Source organism: Hetaerina americana, unplaced genomic scaffold, assembly GCF_022747635.1.
Source record: "Hetaerina americana unplaced genomic scaffold, ioHetAmer1.1.p SCAF_4, whole genome shotgun sequence".
Classification (NCBI taxonomy): domain Eukaryota; kingdom Metazoa; phylum Arthropoda; class Insecta; order Odonata; family Calopterygidae; genus Hetaerina; species Hetaerina americana.
Genome location: NW_027286985.1, coordinates 24,685,100 through 24,710,993, shown reverse-complemented (window position 1 = coordinate 24,710,993; position 25,894 = coordinate 24,685,100). Strand labels below are relative to the sequence as shown.

The 25,894-nt window shown below is 35.4% G+C and overlaps 1 protein-coding gene across 1 annotated transcript in view; it reads left to right on the top strand.

The window, feature by feature from the left end:
* The window catches only part of LOC139691843 (intermembrane lipid transfer protein VPS13D-like), a 93,740-nt gene that overhangs the window by 52,934 nt on the left and 14,912 nt on the right, over nt 1-25,894 (top strand). The window contains exons 30-47 of the mRNA XM_071589748.1: nt 12-271; nt 2,469-2,726; nt 2,822-2,963; nt 4,952-5,205; nt 5,624-5,868; nt 7,360-7,545; nt 9,772-9,915; nt 10,038-10,147; nt 10,332-10,471; nt 11,381-11,531; nt 13,041-13,260; nt 14,280-14,580; nt 18,558-18,740; nt 19,849-20,064; nt 21,010-21,234; nt 21,673-21,851; nt 23,530-23,898; nt 25,163-25,466. Of these exons, the coding sequence (XP_071445849.1) occupies nt 12-271; nt 2,469-2,726; nt 2,822-2,963; nt 4,952-5,205; nt 5,624-5,868; nt 7,360-7,545; nt 9,772-9,915; nt 10,038-10,147; nt 10,332-10,471; nt 11,381-11,531; nt 13,041-13,260; nt 14,280-14,580; nt 18,558-18,740; nt 19,849-20,064; nt 21,010-21,234; nt 21,673-21,851; nt 23,530-23,898; nt 25,163-25,466 (3,887 nt within the window). The remainder of the gene's footprint in view (nt 1-11; nt 272-2,468; nt 2,727-2,821; nt 2,964-4,951; nt 5,206-5,623; nt 5,869-7,359; nt 7,546-9,771; nt 9,916-10,037; nt 10,148-10,331; nt 10,472-11,380; nt 11,532-13,040; nt 13,261-14,279; nt 14,581-18,557; nt 18,741-19,848; nt 20,065-21,009; nt 21,235-21,672; nt 21,852-23,529; nt 23,899-25,162; nt 25,467-25,894) is intronic.

Here is a 25,894-nt window from a genome sequence, read left to right as displayed (position 1 = left end):
TTATTCCTCAGGGTTTGCATTTCAAGAAACAGTCAATAATATCACTTTATTGCCTGAAGATGGAAATGAATTAGCCATCAGCTCTCTCACGTTATGTGATGCAGAAGTGAGCAACTTTGGTATCAGAAGGCCATACCAAGCTAAGGAAATTAAAACAGAAGATGATGACTCAAGTCAGTCACCATTTGAGCTCAACCTTAATATTACTGAGTCAGAAGTTGTGTTTGTGGAAGATACATCTCTGTGGGATACTAATGCTGTTATTTTGAAGGTTGGTTAAAAATTACCTCTCACTGCAACTCTTGATTTGAGTGTGTTATTTTCTCGTAATTTAACCTCCTTTGTATTTATCATTTGTTGACTAACTCCTTACTATCTTGAATTATTGAACAGCATTAGCTGTTCTGGTGTAGATGTATGACATTAAGTCACTCCTTTCATATTATTACCTGGCCTCTTCAGAATCATCTTTTGCCATCTCCTTTGATATGTAGTATCTGTTTTACAAACACTTTGTAAAAAGTAAAATCAGTGAAAAAATAACATTAGAGTAATTGGAAAGTTGAATTGTGGTTATGTACTGATCATTGAAAGAAATGACAATTATGAGTTAAATTTTAAAACTTAAATTGCAAGAGACTTATTTGCAGAAAAGCAGGCCTGATAGATGAAATAAAAAAATAATAACCTTTTGTTTGGTTGTAAAATCAAGTATTAACAATAATTTGTAAACCCTTGAGAAGTTCTGGTCCGCTAGAGGGAGTTCAGGGAACAGAAATTATTGATTATTTAGGAAGGTATGGACCAGACCCTACAGCTCTAATTTGTTTCACATCGCATGACTTGCTGTTTCTTACAAAGCCATATCTCAACTGAGCTTCATGCCTTAGCATATCCATGTGACTTTTATCAAGATTTTCCAATGATTGGGATCTTGTTAATTAATTCATGATGTTATTAATTAATTTGGATGTTGAGTATATAGATCGTTGCTGATAAAACTGGGAAAGTGATAGCAAAAGATATGTCAGGAAGTTAAGGCAACGTGGGAGGAAAATGGGTGGGTAAACTGCAATCATAAACATAGATAGGATGGAAGTGCATAATGCTATGATAATTAAAGGAAAGGGAAAAGTTCTGGGCCTCTCCTTTATAATTAAATATTAAATTGAAAATGGGAATTGAATATAATGATAGTGGCATCAGTTTAAGGTAAATAAACATTTTATTATTTATTTTATTAATTAAAAAAGATTTTATTCTGATGGTATCCATACTCCTACAGATAAGCCTCTTAATGCAAACATCATTGGGAAAATGCTATTGATTTTCTTATTTTAAAGATTGTATTACCCTAGTTCTGTTTAATGTTTGCTCCTTGTGGAGGCATTACATTTGGTGCAACATACTTTTAATGCATCTGCTCTAAGAATTGCTTAAACAGTAATCAATGATCAGTAATAAGATCAAGGTAATGGGTGAGAGATTGACCTGATTTAGTACTAGACACCCTCAAAATTAATGTTCTAAGTCAGTGATACTAGGCAATATAAGGTAGGTTGAGCTTGGGATGCTGAAGTGGCAATGATACCACTAAAACACATATATTGTAAATAATGCAACAGCATTTTTTGCATTATCGTGTATTAAGTGATTGCCAGAACTGTTGAAGGTTAGATAGGCCATGTTGAAATGTGAAATGCCTGTTCAGATGACACCCCTACAGCTGCAGCTATTTCTCTCACTTTCAGTCAACAATCATTCATAACCATTTTATGCACTTTTGCAATAATTTCTGGGGTAGTGGCACATTTTGACCATTTGGATCTTCATCTAAGCTATCCAGACCAAGCTCAAACTTGTTTGTCTACTTGGAAACAGTTGTATATGAAGGAGCAGATTCCCCCAGTGTTCTGAAAGTTGAGATTAAATTTCCTTTACTTTCATAGCTTTCTTTAGGAAGTATTTAAACACTGGTCGAATCTCAATTTTTTCCATCTTAACTAATCACTACTCAGGAACGAAAACAGAGAAGTGTCTGCACCACATCTCTTCCCAGGGCACTGATGCATTACTTCTTTAATCACAAAGGATTACCTATTTCTACACGGGAAACTCATTACGCTAGCGTTGACATCTATTGGTTGTACCAAGAACCTTTCTAACTACTCTCATAGTTCTACTCTATGGCCATTTTTCTATGTATGTAGTTCTTCATAACGATTGGAAAGTAATCAGCATGTCAACATATTATCACATGGTTACTTTGAGGTGAAGGTTATTTTTCAAGTTCATGTGAATATCCTTTCCAGGTCATTTTGGATATTAAGGTGTTCATATTGTGCCTTCCATGTACTTTAGGATATATATTTCTCCCAGTTTTAACTGCAGTAATTCCAGTAAAAGTTCAATTATATGAGTAACGTGCACAAGTTATGCATTATCATTTTCAAACTTTTTATTTTCAGAGTACAACAGTTGTATCTTATCGTCCCCTTGAAGTCGAACGTCCACTATGGTGCAATTTGAACCACTGTGAAGTGTTCTCTTGTGTCTTGGGAGGCATGGAGGATGAAACAGCATTATCGATTATAGATCCAGTAACAATCAATATAGAGGTGACACGGAAGGCAATATGCTGCCCTTCAATGAAAGAGCAGAGTCAAACTGATGGAGATTCTATTCCTTTAGAATCTTTGGGTGTGAATTCAGAAAAGGTCCTGGAGGTTGGTATTTTAATGACCATTTCACTATTCATTGTTCCTGTTTGAATGGTAAATGATGAAGTCTATATTTTGTCCTATGTTTATTTCTTTCATAGATCCAGATAGCTCATTTGAGTGTAAGGCTCTCATACCATGATGTACGGATGTTTTCACGAATGCTAAACAGTATACCAAAGCAGACCCTGAGTGCAAGATCTCAAGTTTCAGATTCTTATTCACGACCAGCAAATATCATGAGTATGTACACTTCTTATTTCTTGTTTTGCTCTGAAAAGTTTAATAAAATTATCTGGTAATCCTCTTTTACCACTATGTTAGTCGCTTAATCTCCTTTAAAAAAATCTTTTTGAGAGAAATGAAAATGTTTGCTCGAATTTTGGTTAAAGTATGCTACTCAGTTGCTCGATTGGACCATAATGTTACAGGTCATTGTTTTAGAAGACTCATCTTAGTGCAGTTGTGTGGCTATTAGTTACATTTCATGATTTACTTAAGTGCCATAGGAAAAACTTGACATTAATGCCAATGAATTTTCCTGTGGTCATTAGCCACTGGCATTGAGATTTGAGGGAAAAAAATAAAATTTGATGAAAGTGGAGGGAATTCATTTCCAAGGGAGGGAATACCTCTTGCTGGGGATGGATCTGTCCATCATATAACTGGATGTTAGAAAATCAATGCTACTGAATATTTATATAAATATACCATGCTTTAAGTCTAGATTAGGTGGTGCTTACGTCCTGCTGTGGACTGTGGGCAAATATTAGTAAAAATAATCTTAAGCAGTTATCTAGCTCTGCTTTAATGTACCTTTGATAAAAATCAAGTTGAACTGAAGTAGCTTTCTAACACTTATACTCTGTTTAAATCTAATAGCACCCTTAAATTAATAATTTATTTATTAAATGGGCAAAATCATTTACAAAAGTCACTTGATACAAGTAAAATCACATAATAAGTCAAAGTAAGAAGAGAAAGGTGGACTTGAATTGGGAAACAATGAATTAGGTATGTCAAAAAGTGTTATGGCCTTATGAGACATTACTTTTTACGTAGTATTTGAAAGCATTAATAGGCACTAAAAGATATATTGAAACAGTCAATATCCCTGCTGAATCCATTAGTGTCTCTCATTGCATGGGACACAGGTAGATAATAACAAAATTATTCTGTAAATAAAGGATAAAACAACTCTGTGTTGATTTTTTACATAAGGTTCTCTAAATAATATATTTGACAAGAGAGTTGAGCACTTCAATCGCGCAATTTTTAAATCTACATTTAACTGTCTCCAGGGATAAAATATACTTGGTATGGGATGGACTCCACATTATAGAATGTTATTCTAATATAGATATCTTCAGTGAGACATATATAGTGTGTATATAATAGTTAAAGGCAATATAAAGTGATCTAATTGAACAGGGCTGCCAACAATTGTTTTTCAAACCATTCTGGCATAAAAATCTCGATAATCATGTACCATGATGTTGTCTGGTGTTAGCTCTATTTTGCATTTAATGAAGGGGTTTAGGTCATTTTGTGAGAGCAATGTGTAATGAAAGTGACCCACTCAGTTTTCCTGCATAACTATGGTATTTTTATTGTATTATGTCCTGGGGTTTGATGTGTCAATGAAATTGCAGGGCGAAAAATACAGAAGGTTTTGTAATTGGAAAAATACTTAGAAATCCCTCAGGCAAATGAAAATCTCAGTTTAAAATCAATGAAATTGCAAACATCTTTTATTCCTTTTCTAAATGTTTATCATGTTGTGATATCTGAATGTGGGGAGTTATAAATAGTTAAACATTTCAGTTTAGGGATAACTATTGTTGTAATTTGATTTTGGTCATTAAATCATTAACGCAGTAATCAACCTAATGGTCGGTTTGGTGGGTGATGGTAAAGTTTACTCAGCACTAAGCCCGACGGCATGTGAAATTCATACATCAGGCTAGGGGGGCCAGTTCCTTTTCCTCTGCCAGTTATGGTTTCCCAGGAAGATCTGGTACACAAAAAATCACACAGCTTGTATAAAGCTGAGGGTGCCCAGGAATTGAACCCAGGTCTTGCCAGTCAGTAGTCCAATGTCTTACCCCAGGACTACCACCTCATCTGATTTTGGTCATTAAAGCCTAATTATTTCCAGAATGACTTCATATTGTATTGTTATTTTATTGTGGTGAGTTTAATGCGTATTATTTTCTTGCCGTCCATTACAGATCAAATAAGGCAACTCACCGCCCTTGGATTTTCTCCTGCCGACTGTGCTATTGCCATGGAGAAGTGTGAAGGAGAAATGGAAGAGGCAGCACTGTGGTTGACACAGAATGCTACACCCTTGCCTGCTTCATTTTTCTCGCACCATTCCAGCTTCATCACCAGGGGCCCTCTTTCGACAACATCCGAACCTTGCTCATGTGTTGTTGGGGATGAGGCCAGTGAGGAGAAGACATTAACTTTTGATCATATTGAGGTATATCAGTCTTCTTCAATTTTCTCAGCTGTTTAATTATTTTGTTGAATTATATTCTGGTAGCAATTTGTCACTGATTTATTTCTGTTCACTGATGTAACATTTAGTTTTCAAATCAACGAATGTTATTTTTATTAATGGTTTACTATCCTGGGGAAAAATGTTGACTTTTCTGAAGGGAAATGATTTCTCAGAGCAAGCAAGTGGTAGTATTGAATAGTAATGTCTCCTGTCTATTCTTCATATATCTTAATTGGTGTTGGTACTATAGGCCACAGTTACTAAAAAAATCACATGGCCACATAATGTCCATCGAAAGCAACTCTCTTGTTGTGTTTATAATTAATTTTGGGAACCATTTGTTTGTCACATGTACTCTTTCCTGTTATAGATGCAATACTTTGTTATATTTTGACAGGTGAAAATGGGATGTCTCAATATTTGCGTCATTGATGACTGTCGTGATGCAGACGTCCCTCTCTTGGAGCTCTCCCTTGCACAACTTGAACTTCATCAGAGACTGAGTCCACCTCCATTATTTGATAGCGTGGAGCAAAGTTTAGCAGTGCGAGAAGCCTGTGGAGGCATGGCTGCATTCATTTTCTCCAGTGATTACTACAACCGCCTTCTATCTGGATGGGAACCATTTGTGGAGCAGTGGAAGTAAGTAATATCATTAAGAAAGCCTTGAAGTACCTCACTCTATTTTAACAGAGTAAAAAACTTAAATTTACTTGCTCACAATAGCTGTACCACTGCTCAATTCTATGCTGTGTACATTTACGTACACGGTTCGTATAAAAAGTATTAGGAAAAGTTTCAGAAAAATAGATTTATTTCAGAAATTGCTGCAATGCCTCAAAATTCTTAAAGTACATCCCTTGAGCATCGATGCACTTTTGCCAGTGTCTTTTCCATGATTTGAAGGGTGGTAGGCAGTTTGTGGAAGGTCTTAAGGGTATGCCTGCAAGCTTCTTTGATGGTATTTTGGGTCCCATGATGGTGTCTTTTGGGGGAGAATTTCACTTTTGGGAATAGGAAATAGTCTGCTGTTGCCAATTCAGGACTGTTCAGGGGTTGGGGAATCATCACAATGTCGTTGCAGTAGGTCTTTGCTAGCAGACGCTCGACTCTTGGTCTTGAGCTTGGTTGTGTATCAAGACCTTTGGGATGAGTTTATCGCAGATCTTTTGCATCCCCAAATTTTCAGTGTTGTTGGTATGCACTGTCGTTTTATCAATGCCAATACAATCTGCAATCATACCCACACTTTACTGACAGTCTGAATTTAGTACTTCACACACATGTTGCACGTTGTCATCAGTTTCTAATGTGGACGGCCGACCAGCGCAGGGCTCATCGTCCACATTCTCTCGGCCATTTTTGAAGAGCTTGCGCCACTTAAAAACTGTAGTTTGCATGCTTTCATCCTTGAAAATTTTGCAAGTCATGCTAAACGTCTCCTGTCCTGATTTCCCCAGTCCAACACAAAATTTGATAGCGTACCGCTGTTCAATCGTTTGCCATTTGTGCTTGCACTGAGTCACTTGATAGGGGTCCACTAGAAACATTAACTAGCCTGAACGAATGCTCCCAGGTGATTGGTGCTTGGCACATGTTGAAGGTCAGACCCCTCACCACCGAACATATATGGTGCAAGTGCGCTGCGAGGTACATTAACGTCAGGAAAAAATTTTCCCCGATACTTTTTATTCATACCATGTATTTGTACTGTAATTACAATTCTTATTGTATTTCGAACATAAACCTAAGTTGTGCTAATGCTGGTTAACAGTCTGGCAGAGATCTCATGCCAGTCAATGGTTCATAAGTAATTAATGGAAACTTTATTTCTCAATAAAAATGAGAAAATTAAAAAAAAATATACTAAACTTCTACTTTCAGTGGCAGTATTTTTGTTACATTTTTCTTATATTTCTACCTATGGACAATCGCAATAAATTACTCTCCAAAATGTTGGTGGTAATAATTTTTATCTTTTAGTGTATCATTCTACTTCTTTTTTTCAATATTTCATCTAAAATGAATCAGATAATAGAAATAGTCACTGACAAATTCAAATGTATTATGTGTCACGTGTACATATGATTGGTTGTCTTCTCATTCATGGATGATTTGTCTTTGTGTACTCAGGTGTGAAATGAGCTGGGGACGAAGCATTCCATCAGAAATATCAAGAACAGAATGCCTGCGAATTGAACTGGAATCGCAAAAGACACTCAATGTTAATATTACGAGTTCATTGATTGAGTTGTATCATATGGTGAAGGAAAGCTGGACGGAGGATTATTACAGCTTGTCATCCCCAAAAGGAGATAGGTGAGTAATGCATCAGTAGTTATCTGGTGACAATCGAAAAACTATGGCATCTTGTCGTTAGACACCAATTATCATTTGAATGATAAATTTCAAAAAGTTTAGTTTTTTAAGGAAAACATTTGAAACTCTGAGTGGAGAAGAAAGTAGTTTTTTCATGTCAACTTTAACATATGATCATTATTAATTTCTGTATTTGACTATGAAGTTGGTATTTTACCCTACTGTTGTGCCAGCTATTAAGATGAGCACAAGATACGTTATGAATTAAGCACCTGTATTTTTTTTAACGGGAACATCTTGAGCAATGATGATGTTTTATGACTTGTAAATATGAAATACTTTTTTGAAATCTTAATGAGGATAATATGAAGGGCATCATGGCTGGTACTAGTGGAAAACTAAGAGACGGAACCTGTGCATTAATTCTTTGGAATGTTTCTCCTTATTATCTGTGCAGCATCATGAATCATCATTTGTTTTGCCTTATAAAGTATCCATTAAGAATTAAAGTGGAGCCTTGCTTTATAAACACCTTGCACAGTGAGTAATTAATATAATGAGCAAAAATATTGGCCCTAAAAATGGGTCGTTTAGCGAGCAAATTTTCACATAATGAGTGACAAGGAGAGGGGGATTCCCAGATTCATTCAAGCCTGCTACTTAAGTTTGTCTCTAGCACTCGTCCTGCCAGGATCTTAGTGTCGCAAGAGATGACACATTTTTTCAAACTTGTGCTCAAACATATTATTAGTGATTTTTTGTACAAAGTTTAATAATATTTTGTGCATAGTTTTACAAATGACTGAAGAAAAATCCATTAGAAGAGAGCCATAAGAGAATAAAAATAACAGAAATCAAAAGTAAAATCATAGAAAATTGGGAATAAGGTGTGAGTGTGGTTGATCTATTACGCACATCAACAATCGGTCGACATCAATGATCGGCCTTTTCTTCAGGAACACAAACAAGACTAAGGAGGTAGATGCTTAAAATAGAGAGACAAGGGTATTTATGCAACGATTATGTATTCTCAACAATTTTGAAAGATTGCTTCTCATATGGATAAAAGAAAAGCCATTGTAATGCACACCATTAATGAGAATATAATTTGTGAGAAGGGAAAGTGATTTTTGCCAACCTTATTAATAAGATGTCGGGATCATCAACAGCTGAACAAGTATTTAAGTGGAGCCGTGCGTGGTTTGAAAAGTTTGCGAGAAGAACTGTCATCTACAGCATTGTGAGGCATGGTGAAGCAGCAAGCTCTGAGTCAAAGGCAGCAGAGAACTTCTTCTTTGGTAACTTCAAAAAGCTTTTCTGATAAGATAAGCTTTTCTGATAATGAAGATTCTGAGCGTTACCTGCCTCATGTTTTTAATTGTGACCAGAGGGTTCTCTTCAGGAAGAAATTCTAAAGTGAACCTATATCTGTGTACATAATAGTAGAAGAGAAAGCATTTTCCGACTACAAGGCAATGGAAGGCTCTCTCATGCTGCTATTTACCACAAATACAAGCAAAGATCTGAAAATCAAATCCCTGCTTGTTGCCATTCGGAAACTTAATGGTGCCTTCAAGAAGTCCAAAACAGCTGGCTAAATGAGATGTGGAGGTTACAGGAAACTTTTGTATCAAACCTTGCGCACGAGGCATCACCGTAATGAAACTGTGGCGATGCACCTAATAAATTTATTTGGCGATCATTCTGAGTGTAATTTTTACCAAATATTTAAGTGTCAGCAAAAAAAATGCCTCCAGACAGCTTCATAGTAAAAAGGGTTGAGGTGCATAATAATTAAGAGTTTATTTTGATTTTTTTTGTTTTTACAAATCGAGTTTACATTACTAGTTGCTTCATTCCATGATAGAAAAGATGAACATGATCTACGATCCTAAATAATGTATTTTTTATTTTCTTTGGACAAACCCTGTACATTATATATTTTTTCCAGCATGGAATGCAATTATCGTATTTAACATTAATTAATATGCAAAGAGTTGTTTTATTTAATGAGGTTTTGCTTTACGAGAAAGATCATGGGATCAATTATGCTCGTTTTATGAGCTTCCACTGTAATTTTTTAAGAATGAGGAATTCATTGGCCCTTGAATTGGAGATATTCTATTATTCTTTTTATTAGTTTGTTATCTTATTGGTTTAGTGTTATGAAAAAAATAAATTTGTACCCTTAACATTTATTCATGCTTTTGAAAATCTTTATTTTAGGTATGATGGAGGTGGGAAAATGGTGAAGAGTGGAACTTTGAGCCCTCCTGGGTACCGTCGAAGATCCCCGTTTGTTCCCTTTGCTATCAGAAATGATACAGGGTCTCGCCTATGGTTTTCCACCATCATAACAACTCCAGATAGGTAAATATTTCTATGTTAATTGATATCATTTTACAATATAATTTAAAGAAGGAAAGAAGTGGTAATTATCATTGCTACTCAAATTAATCTGCACATAATTGGTTTCATTATTGCATAAAAAGTTTGCCGGATTCTTTGGTTGGCTTGCATCCGGCTCTTCTTTCGGAGGCAGGGGTCAATTGGGCAGTTGTGGCACCAGGAGACATTGTTCCCTTTTCTTTTGAAGGGAGAGGTATGTAACTTTCAATTTTATGTCTCGATTTTTTGTGAACAGGAAGCAGTATTATAGCTGCATAATGTATCTAAAACCCTCATTAATACTCTGTGGATTGCTACTATGAGAAGTATTCAACAATGTTCATGTATTTTTATTTGAAATTTTGCTTATTTCTTTGTTCTTTTCTTTATTAATTTAGGCAAAGTTAGACACAGAGATACTCATAAGTTACGCTTGCATCAGATTGGTGTTAGAGTTGAAGGATGGCAACCAGTTGGCCCCATCTCAGTTGATCGAGTGGGTATTTATTTTCGTCATGCAGAACCACAAGCTAAGTTGGTAAGTACTGGCATGAAAGTAAAACTAGAGTAATTTCAAATTGTTACAAATTATTTGTTCCTAACTTCCATTTTTTCGTGATTATTTTTCTTGAATTTTTTGTTTTTCGAAAACAGTTCAAAATTATTTTCTTGTGAAAACTTTTTTGCATGGCAGTAAAATTTTATTAAAGTTAGTGTATTCTAACAACTTCATAAAATGTAGTTGAATCTGAAAAGCATCTTAATTGCCAGCTTTCCCACTAGCATCTACTCAAATGTTTGAGTTTTTCATATCTGGCTTCAGGAGACTTTCTCAGATGATATAGATATAGATACTGGGAATGATATAGATGTCAAGGTTTTGTAAGAATATTTAAATTGAAGGTGTGTCTAAATTTTTGCCCCAAGTTTTTAGTCTCAGTTAATTTTTGTTTTTTAGTAGATGCTGGGGTAAAGTAAGCAAGAAAATTGGTTGAAATGTGACATGTTCGAAAAAATGGTGTAGCTTTGATGCCTGTTTTCTTTACTTTTAAGTTTAAGCATATCTTTTATATCTGACGTATAAATATATTTTGAGTTGTCTCCTTTTTTAAGGAAACAACTGAGTAAAAAGACAAGAAAAGATGCATCTACTCATCCCTATGCATTACTAATGCTACTGCTATTGTGAGTCACATGCAATGCCACTTAAGTTGAATTAGGATGTATGTACGTAAATATGTGTTAAGCGTAGAACATAGAATGTGGAGGTAGATATTCTAATTGGCAGACACTATTTTGTATCAGTGTTTGAAAAATTAGTTCAATGTATGTAGACTTTTGCACAATGACCAGGCATTCATATCTTATTGTAAAATTCAACACCCCTGTAACATTTACATCTTGTTTTATAGAAGCAATTACCTCTCTTATTTTATTTTGTGTTTAGGAAAGTGGGTTATCTATAGCTCGAGTTGTATTCCAAGTGACATTGGAGGGTTCTGCAAGAAAATTGGTAACTGTGAGGTCAGCATTGCTCCTTACCAACAGGCTAACTGAAACTGTGGAATTGAAGATGGAGAGGAGCTCCTTACCAGCAGGTAATGATCCCTCTTTATACCCATGTGGAAAGTGTTCACTGTATGAGAATTCTAATGCCTTTATTATATCTCCATCACAATGTATAACTCTTGTCTAGCAACATTTTAAGCGCTAGTTAGTTAATAAAATTATTTCCATTCCTTGTGTAAGTTGTATACTTATTTGTACCCCTTGTAGTATATGAGGCTAACCTATGCTAAGTGTGTATTTGCATTTTTGTTTCACGTATTTAATGGGTCTATATAAACATCAGGGCCATTTTCTACATGCGGAGAAACATTTTTGGTAGTCTAATGGTTAAATTTCCACAAATAAATTTTATTATTATTAATGTGAAACCTTGAATTTATGTCTGTGAAGGAAGTTGTTGAAAAATAATTTGCAATCAAGGTTTTTCTATCATTGAGGCTTGGGATGAAATTATACTTAAAGTGAATTTCTTTTTTTATTCATGAATAATCTAACAGTTGTAGCAAATTAAATAAAAACCAACATTTTGCTTTTACAAGCTTGAAACATATGTAATTAAAAGGCATAAAATTTTGTACTATGACTTCCCATGTATGAATAAGAAATCTATATAAAATGTAGGAAAATAGCGATTCCATTATTTCATCATTAAGTCTACCCCATGATCAATAGTGCACATTTTCTATTGATACTCAAGACATTTAGGTCCCCAAGGAAAGAATGGAGATAGTTCACATTTTCATTTCAACTGCTTATTTCATATCTAGGAGAATCCTATTACAAATCTAATATTTTTTAATAGTTAACTTCTTCATATGTCTGACAAAATAGCAACATAATGGGAAAAAGTGTCTTTAGTTGTAACTTAGAGAGCTTTCTTTTGTAGTTGCTCGACTTAAGGTATGGGTATTCAACTTTCGAAATGTTCTATGTTGACATATACGTGATATATTGTCTATACTTCTTCCAAAATGACCTGAGTTTGAATATTTTAATTTTATTTACACATTGTCACAACAATTATAATCAATATAAAAATGAAATAATGTGTAACTAGGGTCAGTCCAGTCCAGTAACTAGGGTCAGTCCAGTCAGGTATTACACAAGTGATTTAAAGAATTTCCTGAGTAAAAACAAAAGAATCAAATTTTGTGCAGTTGAGTTAGCTTCTCCAGCAGACAACTAGTGTGATAATCACTATAATAATTGATTAATTAAATACCTCAATAACCAATTAGAAGCAGAACCCAATTTTGCTCTGCCAATATATGTAATTGAAACAACATCTCATTCTAAAGAACAAAACCCGAGAAAAAAATGTGATAGGAATTGACTTTTAATCTATGTAATTTGAAGAGATTTTACATAAGTTCTGGGTTCAAGGATGTAAATTTGTGGTTCTGATTGGATTTATATGTATACTAGTCTTGGACCATTAACAATTACTTAAAAACAAAATTATCTAAATTTGGTGTATGGACATTTTGATGTTAGGCTGTACTTGCTAACCCTATTTTGTGTCTTCTTTCTTTTAATAGCAAGTAAAGTTGTTCAGATTAATCCAGGATCAATGTTCCCTGTGCCTTTGATACATACTACCTCAGAACTTCGGATACGTCCTGTATTGGAAGATCTTCCTGTGCATTATAATTACTGCGTGTGCCCAATACGATGGTCAAGTGCCACAAGCCCCGGGGATATTGTTGAAGAAATGGGCCAGTGCAGTGCAGCTGACAATAAACGTGTACATATGTATAGGCAAGTACATTCATAATTGCCTTTTATGATATAATATATTTTAAGTAGATGCTTTTATGCCAACTTTACTTAGATCTTCAGTACTCAATTGTCTGTGTGCAGATAATCTGTTTTGTGGATTATCTGTACTACTCTCTTCCTAACCCTTTAAAATTTTCAATAAAATTATGAGGGGCAGTCAAATGCTAATCGAACCTCTGCATATAAAAACCTATGCCACTCGTGCACACTTGCCAAGGACATGCAGTGCTCACCATACACAGCAGACATGCAACGACGAATTTCATGTACTCCAGAACCTCCAGAGCCACCAGAAAATGAACTACACCTCTGCTCCTCTTTGCTTGCCTCCATTTCTACAGCTGGACGAACACACTAGACCAGTCCGTGCACCAACTAGGACATAACCCAACAGCTGTGTGTGCCTGTGAGGTGAAACTATGCAGTTCTCTTACGACAGTGATGGTGGTGTCAATGCGTAACATCAATGTTCCCACCTTTTGTATGGACTGTGTGTAATGGCGGTTGTTCAGTTTTCATTTGACTGCCCTAGTACATTCATAAAGATAATTGAATGCTTTGAATCTTCGATTTCCTTAAAAAAAATACAAGGTTGAAATATCTGGCCTTTTTAGAAGTTTTAAATTTTATTTTCCTAATCAAAAGTTGTCAATGGCATTTGTTTTAATTTAAATACTTTTGCACTATCTGTACTTTCCCTTGCATTCATTAGCCCAGAAAAATTTCCCTGGATACCTAAAAAATCACACAACCTGGGTGAAGCTGAGAGTGCTCAGAAGTGTCCCTTTGAATCGAACCCAGACCCTCTGGTCGGTGAGTCAGTCCAGCTCTTAAAGCACTGGACTACCAATAAATAGACCCAACTTACATCCATCTTTTTCAAAACTTTGCCATATTCTTATTAGGGCTTAAGGGTGGATTTATATTGTTCTTCCTGGTCATTTTCTTTATGTGAAATTAGACTAATGGTAATTTTTTAATTTCTTTTATTTTTGAAGGTATTGTGTCTATGTAAAGCGGGAAAATTATCCTGATGATAGAATACCTACCTCTGCAAATTCACCTGTAGTTAGCTTTGGGCCAGGAGGTTCAGTGGTCACCAGGCCAGCTCTTGGTGTGCCAGGTGCTGTGGGTCAGATGGGCCAGAATTATTGGCCCTGGTCCCATCCAGCACACACAATCACCCTTCTTAGCCCTTTAGTTGTTACCAACCTCCTGCCTTGTGACCTGCATTATGGAATACAAGATGTTGAAGTATCTGGGCACATAAAACCAAGGCATTCAGTTTCCATTCATGAGGTAAGTAGAGACTTTAATGAAATATCTTTTAAACTCTTCAGTGCACTGCTGCAACAGTTGGAATTGCATACAAAGAAAACCTGATATACTACCTTGATCAAAAAGTTCCCGGAATAACCACCGTGTGGCGCTCCCATCGTTCCGATTTGAGTTCTGTTTTTTTTGTTAAATTGGTACATCTGTTGTTGATATTCCCTTTAAATCTTAGTGTCATAACTTGACATTTGCAAAAGTTACGTAGCCAAGAGTACATCTATCTCTGTGTGTGTTGGCGATTTTTTACAATTTCAGAAATGGATTTAAATTTGCAACAACGAACTTGTATTAAATTTTGCGTAAAAAACGGATTTAGTGGCGCACGGACGTTGGAAATGTTGGAAAAGTGTTTCGGCAACGATTCTCTAAAAAAAACGGTCGTTTACCAGTGGCACGAGCGGTTCAGAAGTGGTCGTGAGTCAATCGAAGATGATGAACGCAGTGGCAGACCATCGACATCGAAAGTCGGTGAAAAAATTGATAAAGTAAAAGAAATGTTGGTCAATAACCGCAAATTAACCATCAGAGAAATAGCGGAGGACTTGAACATTGCCTATGGATCCGCCCAAGACATTGTGGTTAATGATTTGGGTTTCCGTCGTGTAGCAGCAAAGTTGGTGCCGAAAGACCTCAATTTCATGCAAAAAAGAGACCGTGTTGACGTCGCAAAAGACATAATTTTTCGAGGCTGAATCCGATCCCACATTCATCAAAAGGATCATTACTGGAGACGAGACGTGGGTTTATGAGTACGACACGCAATCCAGACATCAGGCAAGTGAATGGCATTCACCAAATGAGCCGAGACCAAAAAAACCACGTCGTTTTCAGTCAAAAAAGAAGGCAATGCTGACGGTTTTCATGGAATACAACGGTGTAGTGCATCATGAATTTTTGCCAGAAGGCCAGACAGTAAACAAAGAGTATTATTTGGGCGTTATGAGACGTTTGCGTGAAGCAATTCGCCGAAAGAGACCAGAAATGTGGGCAGAAAACTCGTGGATTTTGCACCATGATAACGCACCGTTGCACAGTGCTATCATTATTCGTAATTTTTTGACGAAAAATGCAACAAATACCATCCAACAGCCACCGAATTCACCTGATTTGGCTCCCTGTGACTTCTTTCTGTTCAATCAAGTTAAAAAACCATTACGGGGAACGCGTTTTAGCAGCCGAGAGGAAGTAATGGAAAAATCGCAGGAAGCACTGATGGACATACCGAAAACCGATTATAAAAAATGTTTCGAGGATTGGATCAAGCGCTGGCATAAGTGTGTTGCAGTCGATGGGGATTACTTTGAAGGGGACAATATAGATTTAGATGAATAAACTTGTATTTTTAATTTTCTGAATATTTCGGGAAATTTTTGATCAAGGTAGTATACTGTAGGATTTAGTGCTGTCACATGCCAGTTTACTACAAAATTTGAGGGAGATAAAAATGAAAAATAATCGGTCACCTTTATCAGGATCTAATGCCTCTCTTTAAGCATAATACAGTGTTCGTTAGAACAGTTATGATTTACTCAAAGCAGACTTTTAGGACCCCTAAAGGAATATGATTTCATGATAAGTTAATGTGCCCCAGACCTATGTCATTGGTCAGTTTAATAATTGGTAATTAGAAAAATTAATTTCATTTCCTCATTCATAATACATGGTTAATTCATGTAAATATAGCATAACTTCATAGGAACAGCATAATTATGTAAATGGTCACTTGTTAATGTGCTTTTGAAGAATTCTGAATTTATCACCCATAAAATGTGCAAGCAATGATTAAACGATGGCAAGTTGCAAATGTAATGTGGGAGCAATGCTAAAAGGTAAATCATTTATGACCCAATAATTATTACTGTTCATACCATAACTCATTCGTGATAATATATTTCAAAACCTTTCATTTTGTCAATTTATGAGAGCTATGTCAAGCATCTCTATTTCATACTTTGTTAAGAACTACACTACTAATACTTCATAAGTCAATATTTAATAGCTTTGCAGCGCGTTCCGTGTGTATTGAAATTCCATTTTTATTAAGTTATGCAAATAATGAACTGAGGCACATAGTGGATTAATATTTACTTGTAACTTTTGAAGCAGTTGAGCTTAAATTAGTATTGTTTTTTGAAGGCTCGTGCACGTTCTAATTACATACCTATATGAAAAGAAAACTGCTTAGTAAGCACAATGGCTGTTAAATAGAAATCATTTTTACCATGATAGTTTTCAATATAATAAACTATTTCAGCATACACTCATGTCCAAAAAACATTGCAGAATGCATTTCACTTTGCAGCATGCATGCCACATTGACTAGAACTTCTTAGCAGTGACGTTACCTGTCCACAAGTGCTGCATTTGTGTCATAAATTTAAATAATGACAATAAACATAAAATATATCCAAGAAATAATAAAAAAACTTTTAAAAACAAAACCAATAAGTAATAACAAATGGAAACATTAAGAATGCTTTTGCCTGTAGAGTTGCTACTTTGCTGTTTGCATGCACTTTTCATTTGAGGATTTCCATGAACTTCTGAGAGATGCTTCTGCTATTTTAAGTCAAAATTTTCATTTTAACAAGTGTATCCATGGTTCATATTTGAGCTCTCCTTTCTTCTAATAATGCAAATACTTGTGCATATTTTGATGACACAGCCACCAATTTTTTTCAAAACAAATAATTATGCTGTACATTTAGATGCTGAGGTGCATAAAAAAAATTCAATAGAGCGTTCATTTGTTCATCATTATTTCCTTTTAACCACATGCTACGAGTGTTCATGCAACCATTTTGTTATAACTCTTTGCCTAAATGAAATATTGTTTGAAAGGAAATTGATCTTATTGCAAGAGAAAGTATCTTTTTGCCAAGTTTTTTGCTAATTTTTTCCCCTGGTTGTCTACTTATGCATGGATAAATTTTGATTTTAGTCTGTTATTGGATGTATAAAGGAGGTAACCCAAATGTGTTAACAGTTATTATTCATATGGTTGGGACTGGGACCAGAAGAACTTGAAGCACATTACTGCCAAGAAACAACCTAATGAGAGTTCACTGTAATGTATTGGGAACACTGGCATACTGTAGTAAATACAATTAATTAACAGTGATGGCTGTATAAATCAAAGCAAATTGTAATGAAATATGTTTGCCTTTTACATGCATGTTGAGATTGCCCACCCAAGTGGTTGATAATATATTTTAGTAGGAATATTTTTCAACCTAGTTCAAAATGCTCATGTTTAATATTGTTAATATTGACTGGTAATTTCACTTATTTACATTGAGTTACCTGGGGTAATATTCAATCATCAATGTTTTGTATGCATCTAGAACAATTATCATGATGTTAGATAGAGAATAAAAATTGCTTAAATGAAGATTTTTCTGCATTCTTACTGGGCTTTTAGGTATTGTCTCTAAAAACAGGTATTGTCTCTCTCTTTTTGGCTGGCCAGAATTCATATTTATTCATTTAGCTAGAGATGTGAAGAACCCCAGAAAATGGCTCTATTTTGAGAATATGAGCATTAAATTCTTCATAACACACAGTAAGGCACACAAGTCATGCCCTCTAATCTAAGTCATGGCGACCAATGCTAGACTTATTAATTATTCACTTATTTTTAGCAACAAGAAAAATTTGTTGCAGACCACCTTTTTAAGTAATAAAGTTATCATGCATTTTTTCAATGATTCCAGTCCACTTCAGAGTGAGCAGGATTGACTATCACTCACCAATGTAATTGGTATTTAATGCTTACGATCAGTTCGGTTGTCTGTTATGAATGCGTGGATGGATTTTCATCATTTCTTTTCAAATTTTCATTACCCTTTTGATGTTTTTCTGCAGCAGAGCGTACTGATGTTCTTTTTTGACCATAGTGAAGAAAAACCCTGTAATGAATTCCATTTTATTACTTTGTGCAGGTGGATCTTGAGCAAGCCCTTGATATTTCTTTCCACGTGGAGAACTTGCCTAGGTCAGGGAACTTGGCAATTCCCCTCGGGAGAAGTGGAGGATTTGTTGCCAAGATGGCTCTTCATGACAAAGAAGGGCGGTGCTTGCTTTTGCATGCCGCTGTAGTTGTCAGGAGAGGAGCAGCTCTGAAGGTTGGTTATCTGAAGGGGTGGATTATTATGTGCTCTTAATGTATCTGTGGTAACACATTATGGGTGCAGTCTGCATGAATGCGGGGAAACCTCGATTAATTGGAAATCATATAGAAATAAGTGATCTATAATAAATTTTGATAAAATAGTTTTGTCATTTGTACATTACTGAGTGTTATTCACTACCAGAAATGAACTTTTATCTCATAATCTTTTCTAAGACCTCAAGTTAATTTTTTTTATCTTTATCACTGTACATATTTCAAGATTTTAAAAGGTTGGTTATGTTTTTTATTGTCTGACTATATTCTAAATGTGAGAGTATAATAGTGTTCCTAGTTATTGCTGGGGGGGCTTTTCTCTATTATGTTTGAAATATATATGTGTACATTCCTAAAACTTCCTATCAAGTTCCATACATTCACATCATCATCTTGCAGAATTTTCAACGGTCACTGGGTTTTCAAGCTGTTTTTATTATTTTCTATTTTTTTGGAAGCAGTGTAAGTCATTATTAAAATTACAAAACATTCCAATCTAAAGTTATTCAACAGTTGTGGTGTTATGTTAGATGATTCTCAGAGAAACCACTCCCATAAAAAAAGCAATTTTTTAAGTAGTTCTGAATAATGTGCCTGCATATTACTTCTCTAATAATCGTTTACAATTTTTTAACCTAATCATGAATAAAAAGGTATGTTTAAACTAATTCTAATACAGAAATGTATGTGTATGTACTATGAACATAAAAAATTAGTTATGAATGAAATCTGGAAAAAATGTTAAGAAAATTGAGTAATGTTCTCTTAGGGGCAGTGAGGTTTTACATGAATTATGGGTTCTAAAACAAATGATTTAATGCATTAGAGATTTGAGTCAATTTCATACCATATGAAAGTATTTTAATTCAAGGTATATATAAATTTGATTCACAAATCTTCTAGATGTCTCCGTTTAAAATTTAAAATTCCATTCATTGGTTGATGAAATAAATTTTTAAATTATACAATAAAAATTAATTATTTTACTGTCCTGATTTATCTAGTATGAATATTCCTCACTTTTATTGGGTTTGCCTTTTCTTTATTCTGTTCTCATCATCCACCAGGTGACTGTTTGGGCTCCGTATTGGCTTGTTAATAGGACGGGGCTTCCCCTCATGTTTCGCCAAGAGGGTGTTCCTCAGGATGCAGCTGGACAATTTGAAGAGCATGAAGTTGCAAGATCACTGTCACCACTACCCTTTTCCTTCTCGGACCATGAAGCCAGTCACTCTGTTGTTGTTCGTCTCGGCAAAGGGCTTCTCAGGGATGGCCACCCTCTGGTAGGTTAACATTCATATTTTATTAATGTGCTGGACACCACTACTGCAATGTGGTGCCAATGTACCCTAAAAGCAGGATGTGGAAAAATAAAGTGTTTTTAGAGGGCCAAAAGTGGTGTATTGAAGTTTCAAAAAATTGTTTTCAAACCTTGTTGTTTTAATAAATATACCATATGTAAACTGTGGTTTCAATGGCTGATCGAAGCCATTCAGCCTAATTATTGCCATAAGTTATTCATCATCAAATTATTAGAATTCCATGAATTAAATTATTTTCATTAAGACTAAATTTTTCCTGAGCAAAGAAATTAATGATATTAGGTAAAGCTGGAAAGTATTTATTAAAATTATTTTATTATAATAATTGAGTCAAGTTATGTGGTAACTAGGGAAACAGCACTCGGTTTAAGTCTGGCTGTAATTGATGGTGAAGTTTCTTAGGTCAAATGTACTTAAAAATCTGTTTTCCTAATATAGGGTTTGGGAATTTAACATGCCCTATGTATTCTTTGTTTCAATTTCAATTCTCAGCCAAGGCTGAAGTTTGAAAGGCCTTTTTCAAGTAAAAAAATGCCATTGTACAATCAATTTTTTACTGTACTTAAAAGTGATTGTGTCAGAGAATTCTGGTGATTTGAGAATTGAGTATTATCTTTTTTTTATTATGGAGTTTACTGCACTGAATTGGCATGTCACTGGCCAACAAGTCTGACTAATACAATTGTCTTCCATAAATTCAAATGTTTGTTTATCTCTCAATGTCTGACCAGTAATCCCAAAGGATATAACAGGAAACCTTCGTATAACCTCTGAATTTTTCTGGCATTGGAGAGTTCTTATATCGAGGTTTTTGTGTACTTTATATTTGTAATGACAATGAAGTGTGTGTGAGGTATATAACTATGGAAAAATGTGATAATGTGTAGTTTTCTTATTCTCTTGCAGTGGTGTCAAAATTTTCACCTTCAGAGTGGCACACAAGTGAGACGTTTGCATGTATCAAGGCGTGATGCCCGTGCAGACACAGTCTATACTGTAGGAATAGATGTGAGAGCTGGAAGAGGGAGTGCTAGGGTCACTAATATTGTGACGCTATCGCCACGATTTCAACTGCACAATAAATCTCCATTTACTCTACAGTTTGCTCAGAAATATTTTGCCACAACTTTTGTAAGTAACTCCCATCTTTTTACTCTAATGCTCCATGCTAACATGCACCATGCACATAATATGAAGTGTCATAGACTAGCTAGCAAATGTAATGCCATGGTACGAACAATGATGAACGTTAACATTTTTTTCTGCTGTTAAATGGTCACTTAAAAAATCTGTGGTGACAATCTGCTGTTATTTGGAGGGGTTTTACCTTTTTGTTATCAATTTATGTGATGCATATTTAATTGCATGTGAAATTAACATCACTCTATGTAATAAATATGTCAGTGACAAGATCCCCAATTCAAGGCTTATTGTAATCCAAATGTTCTAAAATATGTGATAATATTTTTTATTAAATTGTCTCTTCTCTGTAAATGGGAATGTCAGCATTGCACTTAGTTAAAATGTATCATTTTAAGTATTCTCTTGTATTGGAATGGTCAATTGCAGAAGGATCCTGGAGCAGAGGCTACCTATTTGGTAGCAGTGCCAGAGAGTTGCTTGCCTTTCCATTGGCCTCGCTTACAGAAAGAAAACCTTCTCTGTGTTCGGATAATGGACATCTCAAAATGCCTGTGGTCTGGAGGATTTCCTATAGACATCACTGATTCTTTCCACATTAATATCAGGTAAATGTGGAAATAAGTTGAAATAAATGGGAGATGTTAACTGAGGGAAATAATGGTAATTTTCAGTGTAAAATAGTGATTGTATAGTCTCATAAGTCATTTAAAAAGAAATGCTATAATGGGAAATGAGTATAGACTCAGCATTTCTGGTGAACCTTTTTCTAAACAATTTCATTTAAAATCAGCCTGCTGCTAATGTCTTGAATTGAAACATTATGTCTATCACACATATCAGTTTAATTTACTCGTCATGTAAAATATTGAATGAGCTACACCTATTAGGCCCAACATTTTGGTGAAATCTAAGAGAAATGAGCTCTGGCTCTAGACGCAGTGATTATTATGTGCATTTTGACTGATTTATAAACTCATATTAAGCCTTTATTTCACTAAACATTTGATTTTTTTAGGGAGGAGTATTATCATTGTGCAGCTACAACCTCGCAACTCCAGGTTCTCTTACCAACCTCAGTGTAGTAATTGTGAAGGCCCCTCACTTATTTGCTCCCAATTGCTTTCACTAGCTATATTTTTAGTTTGGAAAATCAATAGTTGAACTGGAAAACTTGTTGTCATTCATTGCTTGTTCAATCCATGAAAGACCATGTTAGAAACATTTATGAAGTCCTCAGAAAGATCCTCACAATGGTCCGGGCAAAGTACCTCATTATCAGCTTGTTGTGTCTGCATCAGCAGTTTTAAACAGTCCTCACTAAATATGGAATCTGGTCTGGCCATTATTCTGCTTCACAAGCTAAGATGGTACATGCATAATAAAACTATAGCACAGAAAACATCAACCCCCTCAAAAAAATCATGGTGATCCATTAGCTGTACTATCCAAGATAAAAATTTTCCAAGTTTACCGCTTAAAATTTCAAAATACCAAGTGCTGTGTACTAGTTATTAATAATGCAAAAACACTGGATTCTTACTTGGATTTTATACATACCCTACCTTACTTTGCAGCAATTTAAAAAGGCTGTAAAGTTTTATATGCATTTGGTATGAGAGTATGTATTAGTACAAATAGAACAGAGAAGGTGAGAATGATAGTTGTCATTAGTAAGAAAACTCCACATCGGTCACTCACAGAGATGTCCTTGCCATGAATATGGAAACATAGAACTCTGCAGTGAATTTGCTGTGAAAAACTAAATGAGTCAAATTTCGTTGATCATGGTGTCACCATTGAATCCTCCCTGAATTTTTACCAATGCCATTGCCTTTAGAGAACAAGGCATTTTGTGTTGATTCCTTATGAACCTTGTTGTGGTGAAGACCTTCACCTTCTGTTGTTGCTGAATCAGTATTTTGCTAGATGAATTAATATCAATGGTGATGGGCAGACGGATTGACAGATTCCAAATTGACTCCAGATTTCATGTACTTCTGTTATTATCATGATTGAGTTAACTTAAACTATCATCTCATGAAATAAATAGTTATTCATCATACTGATGCTGCACTAATTGAATTCTGAGATCAGGTGTCATAGGGCTAAGAAATAAGATGAGTTGGATTGTTGACCTTTTGAAAGTGGGGAAAAAGTCATATTTAGGGCAATACAGCAATTTAATTGGACTAATTAAAGAAAGCTGACATCATGATCCATTGTGTTGAGAATAATTTGGAGTATGATTTTCTTTGTCATGTGTCATTTTTCACATCTTTTCAGAGATATTTCTGGCAAGATGCATTTCCTGCGAGTTGAAGTTTCTCTTCGTGCAGCAACATTTGTGGTGGTCTTACTGGAAGCTGGGATCGGAGGGGCTGTGCCTCCTCCCTTGCGAGTGGACAACCTCAGTGAAGTGACCATCCACTTTGGTCAAGCATCCTCACTTCGCAGCAGTGAGGCCTATCGCACTGCTGCCAAACCCAAGATTCCAGTTCCGTATGCATGGGATGAGACCATGCACGCCAAGTTAATCACTCTGGAGGCACCAGGGGGGTCTGCAGCAACCTACGATATGACTCGTTTGGTGGAAGGATCTCAGTTAACCTATGAGAACTTCATTTACATTGCATTCACTGGGACATTCAAAAAGTAAGCCTACTTTATATTTTATTTTTTGTTTGTTCAAGTATTTTCAGTAAACACAGGTAGGGAATTGATCCTTGAGCCCTATTGACTCTAAGACAATTGACGGAATCCATACTCAAATGGTGTCATTTACCTTGAATTTGATGAAGATGAATATTAATGCATCACATTTTATGTGGAAAGAACTTGGAAGATTTTGACTGCTTGTTCCATGTCTGATTTTGTTCAGTGTTGCACCTCTAAAATAGCAAACTTAAGATTTTTTATAGGATATCTCATGGTGAAGTAGGTTTTCAATGGATGCCAATCCACGCATTACTGTAACAATCCCCTTGTGTCTCCTAACAAACACAACCCAGCATCCTATTCTTCAAGAAACTCCTCTTCAACTCAGTATACTTCCTTCCATCATTCTGTCCTACATGCCTATCCTATTGCTGCCCATTTTTTGCTTGCATACTGTTTCCCCTCTATCACAGTCTCCAACAACCCTTTGCCAATCAAAATACTTTGCTTTTAAGATTAATTACCCCAAAATGGATTCGTCCCAGATTCTCATTACTTATTATCCACTGAATTAATTCACATTTAACCTTTAGATGCCACCATTTTCACATTGAGTTTACTCCGTCAACTCAAAGAGGTTGTGAATATTTCACAAATTATATGTTGTACAAATTAGTGGGCCCCTCTATCCTCAATCATCTTCACTGACTGGCTTTTACTGATCTGATTATAACATGGCCACTTGTTGGTAATAGTCTTAATATAATTTAATTTGATCCTCTCAGTTAAAATTGCCAGCATAAGAAATAGTTTTCTAATGACCAAATTGTTGGGAGATTAAAGCATACCTTGAATGAAAGAAGAATACAAGGTATTCTTCTTTGATTAAAAATTATTCACCAAATTGTCAAGCTTGATACCATTGAGTGAAAAGCATACCTTTCCCACGGCTACATATATTAGTAGCATTTTAAGTCTGCATCTTTGCAGGTTTCCCTTGCCACAAAAGCTGCAATTTCCTGTACAGATGAGATAATTACCAATTTTTCATTCACCTTTTTGTCTGTGAGAGTGACTTACCAATATGGATAATATTTGTATTACCAATATGGATAATATGGCTATTTTGTGAGCCTCAAAAGGAGTTTTTAAATATGTATATATAAATAATCTTTAGAATGTCTGCTTAAGTTATTTTCTGCTTACAAACAATGTTCTATTCAAAAATTCTTAAAATTCATTGCAAACTACCATTCAATAGGTCATTAGAATTAGTTAGAGCCTTCTCAGAGGATGGAGCTAGCACTAGTCTTGCCCTGCCAGATTTCAACCCTTTGGATGTCGAGAGCCAACAATTAGTGCTTGACGTATTTGAGGATTGCAGTCCCTACCACTACCCTGTGGGTGGTGTCAGCAGAGTTGTACTAAGCCGCAAGCAGCCTGGGAGGCGTTCACAGCTGTGGAGGATGACAGCTGAGGGGCAGCTGCAACATGAGGGAAGTGTGCCACCTCGGGATCCCAAAGCACATAGCACAAAGTCTGATTTAAAAAATCGTAGAGTTTTGGTAAGTTTTTCTCCTATATCTAAGATAAAAATCTCTAAGCTCTAAAAATATCTAGGCACATACAAATTTATTCTGTGTAAGCTCTTTACTTATGCCTTTCTCTGAGTGTATTTTCTTCTAGATGAAATACATGTAGATAATTATGGAAAATAATTTGCCCATTGTGAATTTTTTATATAAGTGATGTCCTTTGGGAAACAAAATAGTGATGGCTTATGGTCTGAAGTACTGTGCTTGTCCAGTAAAATTCATTTGTTCTAAGTTAGACAGTGGGCAGGCACGCCTTGTTTATATTAACCCCTTAGAAAAATTCTCTTGGAGAATTGCTTGGTTATAGAGATACAAGAATAACTTTCCATTAATTGGAATTCAGATCTTGGTCAGATCAAGACATTTGTTGGGTGAATTCTTCTCGGGTCTTCCACCGG